The sequence below is a fragment of the Ornithodoros turicata genome, chromosome 5 (genome assembly GCF_037126465.1).
Source record: "Ornithodoros turicata isolate Travis chromosome 5, ASM3712646v1, whole genome shotgun sequence".
Taxonomy (NCBI): Eukaryota; Metazoa; Arthropoda; class Arachnida; order Ixodida; family Argasidae; genus Ornithodoros; species Ornithodoros turicata.
In genome coordinates this window covers 68,303,131-68,315,135 of record NC_088205.1, presented here as the reverse complement: position 1 = coordinate 68,315,135, position 12,005 = coordinate 68,303,131, and the positions used below count along the sequence as shown (strand labels likewise).

Sequence of the window (12,005 nt, the reverse complement as noted above, 5' to 3'; positions counted from 1 at the left end):
TGACGAGTAACTAACAATGGCACGCTATGCCGCATATCTTTACGTAGAACTATACGTGTGAATAATGCGAGGAATGAAACGATGTTGAGCATGCTCAAGCCGCCGACTGTCGTAGGTGCCGTTATCGAATCGAGCAGCAGGGACAATTCTGACTCGGCGACGCTCGACAAGACGTCGTGAGCGGGTGGCGGAAATAAAGCATTTCGGGCGTTGGGGGAGGAGAGACATCGAGACAAAAATTGCCACGCCGAACTTTTGCACGGCGCTGCTTAGAACGATATACTGACAACAGATGAGGTGACATAGAAAGGCCACGCCTCCTGATTTTTCGTCTGCTTTGGACGGAATGCCACTGTGGTGGGAACATGAAAATCGTACGCTCCAACGGGGCGGCGGAAATGCGCCTCTACTTCCGCCGCCCACTCACGAAGGCGCGTCTAGCGTCGCCAAGTGAGAATTCGCCTTCAAACCAAACGTGTTGCGCGTGGAGTCAACAAAGGCAGCGTTCTCGCTTGTGGATATGTCTAGGTTGAAATCACCGGCGAGCACGACAGGCATGTCTTTGCAGCCTTCTGCGGCGAGAAAGCGATTGATCTGACAGATGTTTGGGCTCTACGGAGGATAGCAAGTGCTTCCTCTCGCGAATCGGCGCGCCCGGGTTGATGTACACTCTTAAAAATGAACTTCACCGCATACGACGCTCCTAATGAACAATCATCTCGAATGATATCGTTATCTGCCCTGATTTGTTGTAAACAGGAGGCGTACGCCTTTTCTGTGACACTTATGCTGTTCATAATTGTAACAAAAAACGCGTACGCCTCCGGTTTTCAACAAATCAGGGCAGATAACGATATCATTCGACACGATGGTTGTCTAGAAGCGTGCTATGTGGTGAAGTTCATTTTTAAGAGTGTAGACGGCGACGAGACGGCCGTCGTCTTTTGGCGATGGTCACCTCGACTGTACCGACGTCACCTGTTTGCTGCTCGGATGCGGCTCTTGATTTCGACACTCCTCTTATCTGCGAAGTTCATGAGTAGCAAAACGAAAGGACTTGGGCGGGGCAACAACTTGAGGACAATAAAAAGAAAAAAATCAATGGTAAGACTATACAGCAGTCTCAGTTCCTCAAGGGACTAGTACTGAGTGGATATCATATATGACACACTTTTACTAAAGTAAAAAAAAAAAAACAAGTCTGTCGTTTCTACAGATTAACGGGGGGGGGGGGTGATAATGGATGAGACGGGCCTCTTCACGTTTCCATGCGGAAGCAGAAGAAAAACCACAGCGAGAAGGAACAGGCGCAGGTTATCAGGGGTGTGACTGGGGCTAGAAAAATGCTGGGAGACCAGGGTAATTTGATGGTTGCGGATACCAGAAGTAATATGTAGAGGTACCAAGCGGCGATGTCCACGAAAACGTTCGTGGAGCTTACGCTCAGTCTCTCCAATGTCCACTCCTCTTCCGAAGGTCGTGGGTACGTCAGGAGTGGCCTGTGGTGCCCGCGGTCGCCACAATGTTGTTACAGACTCTGTCAAACAATGTCTGTGCATCGAATGACAATAGGGACGTTGATGCCTTGCCAGGCGCGAGAGCCAGACACGTTTTGGCGTGCACACATAGTGCTCCCAATGGTCGCACATACATCGCAGGTCAGTCCACAGCTCCGAGACATTGAGCGAGTTTGTGCCTTTAGCGTGGTACAACTTCAAGTCTTTGGCTTTGGTGAGATGCAACTTTCAGCCATGTAGACAGGCCGGTGACCTTTTGGCGCCTTGCAATTTTGTGGGCGGTGAACGTGCAGGGAGGAGACAGCGGGAACTGTATTCGCTCGTTTCATTTCATTTTTAAACGAATCCAATCGAATCCGAGAGATCGATCCTTACATGCCGCCTGCTGATCGGCGCCCATCTGTGAGGCAGCACCCCTTTTCCCGGTGTTCCCGTGTTGTCGTCACGTGATGTTTGTAGCGTGCCAACATATATAAACGAGGACAACCAACAACATATACAAGCAATTTGTCGAATCATCGTTTGAGGAGAAGAATGTGAGGCCGCTCTGCATTGTTGCGCTTTTTGGGGAAGGAAAGGAAAGTGGAAAGTGATATTTTTGTTCGTACATTATTCATGAACGACGCAGTGGGTGAATCCTGTTCCTTTTGCGTTGGTGTCATGGTATCCACATCTTTCATTCCACGAGAAGAAATTCCTGAACTCCGGTGGGCCCTGCTGTATTAAAAACGGCGTTCAAATACTTATCCAATCCTAATTTTTTTTTTCATGGGTTTTCCAACGATTTTCCACACGGATGTCGGCACAGTTCCCTCTGAAGTCTGCCAAGCACGCTTACTAACACCCCCCCCCCCTCTGTCCCCCACTCCTTCCTGCTGTCCTCTCTCCATCTGTGCACATCTGTACGCCGCTCATAGCCACAGGTGCTTCGCTGCGCTAATACATAAATCGACGTTTCTTGGTGCATAAGGGTTTCCAAGGAAAAGGACACGGGACAATGGTAGAGCATTTAAGAATTCGTGCTGGATGTACACCTGTTAAGGAAACTGTATCGTAGTATTCAGCTTAAGAAGGAAAATATATCTAGTCCGTCGGCTCTCAAAATACTATTGTGCTGCAGATACGATGGCTGAACTAGAGATGTCACGCTTCCTCCTGCGCCAGATAACATAATCCATCATACTCATTCAGCTTCCGTATTGTTTGTACAGACTGGAAGCATGACACAACGCTGCGGCAGAAACACGGAGAAAAAGGAAGGAACCCACCGAACTGAGCCAAAATGTGACGCCCCTATTTGTTCGAACATTAATTGCTCCTCCTAATGGCCAAACTCTCTCAATACACGGCTCTGCTCGGAGGCAGAGCCGTGCGTCGAATACACTGCGGTGTAGTGCATATCGTAACCATATTTGACGAGGCAGTCGTCAGTAAAGCACGGTACTTGTAAGTAAAGCTCTCCGCGATCCTATACGTCTATCAGCCGGCCAGTGTCCGAAGCGACGAGGCCTGGGACTTGTGCCTTGGGTCTGTCTTAACCGTCGAAAACTTAGCTGTATAGCCACTCACTTAGCGCACTTTCCTATACTCATGATCCCGACCCGATACGATATGAAAGAATACGCATCACAAACCCTGACCCCAATTCAGGTGCGAGAATCCTTGCACTGTGCACGGGTCCGACCTGTGCTCTAACCTGTGAGTCACAGAAAGGGCGCGAACCTCTGAGGTTTTCGTGAAGGGCATGTGAATCGAAACTGAAGAGTACCTCGGAGCCGCACAAATATCCTTCCACAAGGCGCGCAGCGAGCGTTGTCGCATCCGTGTAAACAATATTGCCTAACCGGGTGCAATTTCCGCGGCCAAGCGCCAAACGCTCCTCGCATTGCATACGCCGGTAAGTACGCAAGCCATTCTAGCTTAACATAGCGAGCTTACGATATATGGATGCAGTGTGAGTGCGATCGCAATAATCGCGGTGCTTCGCGTTGCCATGTCAATGTGATACCAGATTATCCCATAGGTGCTGCCACGCTGTGTGAGGACGAGCGAGCGTCGCGCGGTCGGTACAACCAGTTATCGCATTCATGAGTTCTTTTTGCCGAGCTCTGAGTGGGACATGTTGTCTCTCTTTGGAAGCTGCAGGTGCAACGGGAAATAGTTGCTCTTCCTCGCACGTTACCAACGCACCCCAAGAACTTTTCTGTGCAGCGCTCCGAATGTTGCCGACAAGGGAGCTCCTACTTCTGCTCGTGACGTTATGTTCGGTGGATTCCGTTCAACTCAACCTGGAAGAGTCACTGAGCAACTTTGTTAGCACGCTTGAACAGTATGCGACGCAGCAAAATGACGTAGTCTTTGTTCTGGATGAATCTGGAAGCGTCGGAGCGGAACATTTCCCGCACGAGCTCGAGATGGTAGAAATGATTGCCAGGCTGTTGACCGTGTCAACGGACTTTTCCAGAATTGCAGTGATGACTTTTTCCAGTGGTTACGTGGATCACATTGACCATATTAAGAACAGCGCTGGCTACAGTATGTGTTCACTTATTGCAAGAGTACGTGGTATACCATACAAAGGAGGTGGGACAGAAACGTCAGTAGCGTTGAGCCATGCCAAGGGCATTTTAACAAATAGCAGACCACGAGCGAACAGGTAAGAAGTTGCTCGTTGAAATAAGAGACTTTTCCGTACAGCGCGCTCTTGAGCATGCGTGTTTAGGATAAAGCGGGTCCACCCATCTGGTCGACTGCAACCCCAGTGTTCATGGGGGAGGGGGAGGGGTTCGCTGTGAACTACATCTTGGATCTATTAACTCGTATTGAGGAGTCGCGTGCGAACTACATTCTAGCAACGACAGAACCCTATTGCCGTTCACAAACGGAAGGCACAACCGGAATGTCGATGGTGGATTTGCAACACTATTTCCATTTTGACTTTTTTTTTTTCTCAATACGATAGCCCCTCAATATTTTTGTCAATTATCATCAATTTGAGTATATTCGGCATGCTCTTCATATTGGTGGGGCAAAAAAGTGACCTTTACTGGGGCAGTTTCCGAGTTCAGTTCGCAAACATTTACATAATTTAACTTAGGTTACATGACATGCACATTAGGAGATGGCGAAAACCTAGTAAGAACAAATGCCATTCACCGCATGATTCTATGTGGCGTAGTTTTTTTTTAAATTAAAATTCAATTACAGGTTTTTTGGGACACCCTGTATGTGGAAAGAAAGGGTTGTTCATAATATCAATATAGGAAAAGGTATCTGTTGCCCCACTCGTACACATATACGAAATCATCCACCACCCGCTTCCCTGCGCATGTGTCAAAGTGGGCTTGTTTATCCGTGCATTTCTGTATACCTACCGGGTGTCAGTGCATTGTAATGCGGACTTCGTATACTTTTTGGGTTAAAGAGGAAGGACATTCGCATCTCGGAGATGAATATCAAGATTAACTGTGTGAACAGATGAATGCAACGCATCCCCTGTTGCTGGCCCCGCGAAAAAAGCTTTCTTCATGGCGCGAGAGGCCATGATGGAGTGAGTGCTAGCAGGAATCAGCTCTGCACCAACGATGTCATCCTTTTTTTTTTTTTTTTTTTGCAATGGGTCCCATTACGGCCACTCATACTGTGGTAAATATGTGATAACTGTAAGTATTTCGAACTGATATGTGTCATTAAACCTGATATGATTTTGTTTTTCTCTGTTTTCGTCTGGTATTGTTGCCCTGTGTGATTAGCATGGTTCGGTCAGGGAAAGGGAATACAACGCAAACAAAGTGCGCGATTGTAAACGTGCCATGGCTGACGTCATCTCTGACGTTATTTATTTACAATCGTAGTAGTCCGCCCAACGGATGGATAGCGCTTACGGCATTCTGAAAACGCGGGAGTAACGCTACCTGTTTAGATACCTTGGTGTGGCTTGTTCGGATTATAAATTTCATTGTTTCGCAGCTTAGTGTGTGTTGTAGCGTCTTTTCTTTTTTTATGTTCCCCAGCACTGGGTTTTCAAGCTTTTATAATGGAGTACCCAAGGGGGCCGCTTCCTCCCCCTTTCCATCTATTCTTTGTGCAATACATTAACCTTAATCTGACTGTGCTTACCTTACAGAATCATCATTCTGATATCCGACGGGGACGCGAATGCTGAGTATTCGCCTTCAGACATCGCTTCACGCCTTAGGAAGGAGGGTGTGGTGATGTTCGCAGTGGGTGTTGCATCAATCAATGCAGCCGAGCTGTTAGACGTTGCTACGTCGCCCAAGCATGTCTACATGCTGGAGGATTTCACATATATCACGGAGATAAACCAGAAGCTCCGGGATGGTACGCATCTCTGTGCGGCATTTTAACGTACATGTTGGATCACCTAATTTGGCACTAGATATTGATAAAGCAGACAAATACAGTGCTAGACTTACAAAACACACTTCGGCGTATCTCTTTCTCAGAGTGACACGCTAGCAGCGAATAGTACCGTACGGACATGCAAACACGTGACTGTGTTACCTAGACACATGTCTGTAACTCCGTAAGGTTCCATTCGCTGCAAGCGTGTCACTCTGAGGAAGCAATGCGCGATAGCGCGTTCCGTAAACTTTTTGTCCAGCACTGTGTATGCAAAAGTTCAAATACATTTTAAGAACGATAAAAACATTCCTTTCCCCTTCTGTTTAAATACATGTTGCTTTACGACAAGATAAGTGCAAGTGCATAAGTCAGCAAGATAAGCCCATGCAGACTGTTTTGTCTCATATTCAACCTTTTTAGGTAGGAGCACGAAAAACAATGTCTGACTTGCAGTGGAAGGCCATCCATGCAACTCACTCCCATTGCAATATTCTGTTCTATCTTCCCTCCGACTTTGTTGGTTTCTTTGCGTTTTGTTTAAACGGGCCTTAATATCAAAACGCAAAAAAATGCATGTCAATAGTGTCAATTAACGAATATTGTGATCAAAGTATACTGCCATGTAGCATACGAATTCCTGAACAGAATCACGGAATTTTCCACTGGGGAGTGTGATTAATATCACGTTCGTTGGACACACCCAGACGAACTTGTACCGCGCGTGCCGTTGTGCCGCAAGATCAGCGAATTTTACAGCGAATCCTACAGAATCACTCCTTATTTCTTCTTCGCAGATGTGAAGGAAACTCATTTCGACGTCTCATCTTCGTCCATGGCCTGCAACAACCCCAGATGCGACAGCAACGCCGCCTGTGCCTGCGGAGCTCGCGGCGGAAAATATCAGTGTGTCTGCGAACGAGGCTACTTTGGAATGGGAGGCGTAGGACAATGTCACCGTAAGGCGGATCAGTATATGGCGCAAATATTGGAACGTGCATAACGGATTAAGGAAACGATATTTGGGTTGCTCGAAACATTGCCTAATTCATCAAGCATTCTGTCAAGGGCGACCCTGGAATATATTTTCCTGTAACGATGTCTTAAAGGAGGCTTGGCTTGCCTTGTCTTTCGCGTGTTGTGCGACAAGTAACGAGCCCTTTCGAAAGAACGACGTGCGCTTGTGATTTCGATTATTACAACTAGCGGTAAACAGACACGGATACAGGTGGGAACAGTCTTAAAACTGCAGTACACCAACAGGCACAACTTTACACTATTCGCAGCTGATCTGTAGCACGCGGGAAAGACAGGCCACACGTTCTCTAGGTATCCGTTTGTACGAAGGGGCTATCGCAGACGTAACGATTGATAGAAACTGTAGCTCCGCTTTACTCCGCATGCATCACCGACAACAACGCCGAAACTTTCGACGCAGATTAGTGAAGTAGCTTCTGTGCATTCTGATGCAAGGCAAGAGCTGACGCTGGATGGTGAGAGTAGTCTGAGTTCAGAGAAACGTCGCACGGGGAAGTCCAATCAGGAAGCCCCGTTTTGCGACCGGGCAGGTGTCTGCGAGTGTCGGGAAGTACGTGGTCGGTTTTGTGGAATGTCCATTCTGTGTTAGCGTCCGATTCATACAGTCAGGAACGTACAGCCGTCCCCACACTTAACCGTAACGCGGGATCGCGTGGCCCCACAGGCGTCGACACTGGGTTCGAGACACTGGATAGTTCCACACGAGCACCCCCTCTCGACGGTGGCGTCGGATTTCCGCATGTTTCACCTACCGCCTTTACCTACTCTGGGCTAACGCCCGTTCCCGGGGCGCGCGCCGGCTGCGACTGAGAAGGGACATTGGGAAGGGAATGCGCGCTTGCCCCATGCGGAGAATAAATTAAAAACTAAAAATGAGCCTCCAAAGACGTCACCAGATATGCCTTCAGCACCAAGGAAGGAGTCAAAGGTTCAGGAGCGGTGATAACGGACAAGAGCTGAAGCTTCGTTCGTCCCAAAAGAATGTTCATAGAATTATATCAAACCTATAGCCCACTCACAACACTTATTTATTCATTTCATCGCGGCAAGGTAGAGTGCATCAGATAAGCGCGCATTTTCACATTCGCAATCGTTCGTGGCCGAAGCACCCGTTGGGTGAGGGCGCACAAACTCAACATCAGAAGGTGAGAGCCTATCGAGCCATTGCCGAGCCACAGTCGAGAGGCGGCGCCTCTGTGCAGTCATTCACATGTCTCGAGCACACCGTCGAAGGTTGGCCGCTTGGTGACTCTGGCAGCCACACGTGCCACGCGATCGAGCGTTTCGGTTAAGTGTGGCGACGGCTGTTGTTAAGTGTGGCGACGGCCACGCGACATAGTGTTGTTAGAGTCCTCACTTATCAGGGAAAGTCGACGCATTTACCGATGACTTTTCACTTTGCGTGTTCCGGTGCAAGCGCGAAGCAGACGAGCTCGGAGACAATCTCCTGCGCTGCGCTCCCATTGGTGTGCCTTGCTTACGTCATGATGATTTAATCATCGCTGAGGCTTCCTTAGCTGCACAGGCAGTGCGAATATTTGAAGCTCGTTTATTGAACACGCAAGCTGTTTTCGGAAGAGAATCTTGGCCAAGCAGATTGTGAAGAGTAGGGATGTGCCAACCGAGTCCGCGAATGCTCGAATCCTAGTCGGGGCTTCAAGATTCGCCAATCCGAATTCCAGCGCCCAAAACGGCGAATCGAATCTTTCGAATCCACCAACGACATTTGTTTGTTTCTTTTTCAAATTGGCGCCTCCGGAGTCCGCCAAAAGCCTCATTGGCCGACAGGCGTTTTCTTGTTTGTTTGTTTACATTGCTCTGGACTGAAACAGCTCACGCAGGAACTGTTGCATTACAAGTTTAAGAGTAACCTGGTTTTGCTTTTGATTGCTTGGTTTTGCTTTGAATAAAGGCATCATATTCTGCTTCAAAACAGTTTTCACTAGAAGTTTCTTTTTTTTTCCTGCATTTTCAACTCTGTTTACTGAATGATTCGTAAGATTCGTGGGTTCGTAGAACCTTCCTTGGATTCGGATTCGAAAAATTTTGTATTCGTCCCATCTCTAGTGAAGAGCTGCCAAGCATTACCGTATCACACATACGTACCCGGATGCGATAGTCCTTTAAAAGAGTGTGTAATTGAGCGAGGGACGTGCCCAGTGGGAGGGTCGATCAGCTTACCGACGACGTAGTCTGGCGTCGCCGTAGCAGACGAATTTTCGGTTGCTCGGCCAATGAGAGCTTACGGTTGCTCCCCACTCGGACCTGATGACGTCTCGCGTGCGGATCCGGCTATGCCGATAGCTGCTTTCAGGTGCTGGACAAATATGAAAGTGGTGGCTCCACAAATGTGGGCGGTGCCGTGGTCACGTGGAAATGTCCCGTCTACTCCATGCTGCTGATGTTTTAAATGCGATAGCACTCCGTAGGACTTCCTGTGCGACGTGACCGAGAACTCACTAGCACCTTACACCCCAAATTTATCACCGACTTAGGTGCCGTCCGGCGCTGATATACTAAAATACATACCGAATTTCTGTTTTGGTATACCGAAAATGAGGCGAATACAGTTGTGTAGTCACTGTTAGCGCTGCTACATTCAAGGTCACCCCTAAGGTTGAAAGAAAGGGTTCATCGAATTATCAGCGGTAATGTACACACCAGCACCGTGGACCTCTAATTTACCATCGACATTGGCACCATCCAGTGCTGCAATACCAAAATACATACTGAACTGCTGTTTTGGCATCGCAAACGCAGCGAATATGGCTGTGGCGGCACTGCTACATGCAAGGCTTAAAAACCAGTACAATTAAACCCGTTCGTGTCTTGTGCTGGGATCCCGCAGCTTTTGTTTCCGTTGTAGCCTGTCCAAAGGGGACGTACAAGGACGAACTCGGTGAACATTGTAAAAGTTGCCCCAAGAACTCCACAACTTCTGGAACAGGAGCAACCTCCAACGCACAGTGTTCGTGTCTCGAAGGCTATGAAGGGGATCCAGGAAGTTCTAAGCCTTGTACACGTAAGTGAGGACAACACCCAATGATCGTATGTTGCTTGCGTATTTTATAGAGAAGTTAGTAACCCTGGCTCGCAATAACATCTTAACATTTCAGATCATTTTCTTGTTTTTCAGCAGCTGAAGCGCACGTCACTGCTTCCGTCCATTACTGTAATTCAGTTGCAGTTTTGGTGTCAGTATACCTGCAGAGCATACACTTCGTTTTCCGTTTCGATTGCTATAAACTGTATGTCTCCTATTTCACTACTTCCACCGAGCACACACACTTTAGAAAGAGGGTTTTCAAAACCGCCGGATCGGATCATGTCGGCAAGCAGACTGCCCTGGATAAGCGCCACGAACCTACCAGTTGCGCGGAAGTAGTTGACTGGCAGGCACTTTACGCTTACCAACCATATACATTTAATAATAACAATAATAATGTCCATATGGCTTATGTCTTCTACAGGGTGCTATGCTAACCTGCATTGGAGGTTAAAAAAAGTCAGTCGTAATTTGGCGATAAATGCGACAGAAACGCGTTACCTTTAAGCGCCTTTTCCGGTCTAAACCTGACTTCCGGTTAGCCACTTCCGCTGTAACTAGACACCCGGTTGTCCATTTCCGGTCTATACTTGGGCGCGTTAGGCAGGCTCCCGAGCGCCATATCCCGCGTTCTCAGTGGAACGTACCCATGGTGTCTCCACTTAACGGTATTTGTGAGGCTATCCGGAAGCAGAGTGCCAGAGCCGCTGACCGCGCCACACCTATCGAGCATTCTTCTGTCGTCTGCTTTTAAGTAAACATAGCAGTAAACCATAGCAGTCCTCTGTAATCGTATCACTATTTACCGGCGACGTCCGATGATCCGGGAAACACAAAGAGCATGGGCAGTTGCAACGGTTGCGCCATTTAGAAAGGCAGTGCACCGGAACATGCGTCACGCTCCGGAACTGGCCCTGCTCTTCCCCAGCGTTCTCCGGCTCCGAAGAAGGGGCGCGCAGGGTGCACCCGGGAACGTGCACCGGAAGTCACCTTAGAGGTGTGAAGTGATCCCCTGAAAGAGAGAACGTTCCCGGAGCACGAACCTAACGCGTCCCTTGACTTCCGTGATCCACTTTCGGTTGTTCACCTCCGGTCTATACTTGACTTCCGGTTCGACACTTTCAATTACTATATCTATAAGCCCATTTAATTAACCTTTGGCCTCAGTTACTTTCAGTTACCCTTTAATTACCGAAGATGACCTCAGGTTACCTAGGGTCATGTTTAATTTAATTCCCTCTAATTACGATTACTTGCTTTAATTGCTCTCAATTTTCCTTAATTTACGTTAATTACATTTAATTACTTCCGGTAATCTTTAATTTCATGTAATCTTTCTTTTAATTACATATATCTTACATTCATTGCCTTTCAACTCAACTTTCTTGCTTTAATTACCGGTAATGACTCTTACCTCCTACTCTTAATTACCTTCAGTTTCGTATCATTTACCTTCATGTACCCTCTTATCTCCCTTTAATTCCTTGCCCATTGATACCTGTGCCTCGGTGAGGCTTCACCACCTCTCACACGCACACACATGCAGCTTTTTGCACTTTGATAATCGTAATGCTAACCCATTAAAACACGGTGCGTTCAACCCCCCCCCCCTTATTATTTAACCAACCACAACAACAATAACGAAGCGTCATACACGCGTGCTTGACACGAGGCTAGCGCACCAACACGTGTGCCTCGATATCCGGGCTCTCAAGCGTACAGGAGAGATGCCCCATCCGTTATCTGCCGAGTAGTGACCTTCAGGTGAGCTCCGACTTGAAGTTCGCTTCTCCGCAGATAACGGATGTAGTAGCAGTTCTTCGGCTCTTCTAACGTGGTACACTTTACTTTCGGATTTGGCGCGCTTTCTTTTTTACCAGAAAAAAAAAAAAAAATGTTCCCGCAAGGCATACGATGTAGGAATGAACTGCGATAGGTCTGGATCTTGACAAGCTCTACAACTTTCCCGTTCACATCTCTTCCCCTAAGAGTAATTAAAAAAGTTTGTTCATTAATTAGCCTAGCTAATTAGTGTACCACCA

General features: G+C 47.7%; 1 protein-coding gene across 4 annotated transcripts in view; it reads left to right on the top strand.

Annotated features, from left to right (window-relative positions):
* LOC135394643 (sushi, von Willebrand factor type A, EGF and pentraxin domain-containing protein 1-like) overlaps nt 1-12,005 on the top strand; it is a 42,405-nt gene that overhangs the window by 2,031 nt on the left and 28,369 nt on the right. Inside the window, exons 1-5 of one of the 4 annotated variants that reach the window (XM_064625485.1) lie at nt 3,370-3,414; nt 3,541-4,173; nt 5,644-5,858; nt 6,677-6,838; nt 9,784-9,939. In XM_064625485.1, the coding sequence (XP_064481555.1) occupies nt 3,605-4,173; nt 5,644-5,858; nt 6,677-6,838; nt 9,784-9,939 (1,102 nt within the window). In that variant the 5' untranslated portion in view covers nt 3,370-3,414; nt 3,541-3,604. Of the gene's footprint in view, nt 1-3,358; nt 3,415-3,540; nt 4,174-5,643; nt 5,859-6,676; nt 6,839-9,783; nt 9,940-12,005 lie in introns of those variants that run through there. The other 3 variants (XM_064625482.1, XM_064625484.1, XM_064625483.1) reach the window with 3 other exon arrangements.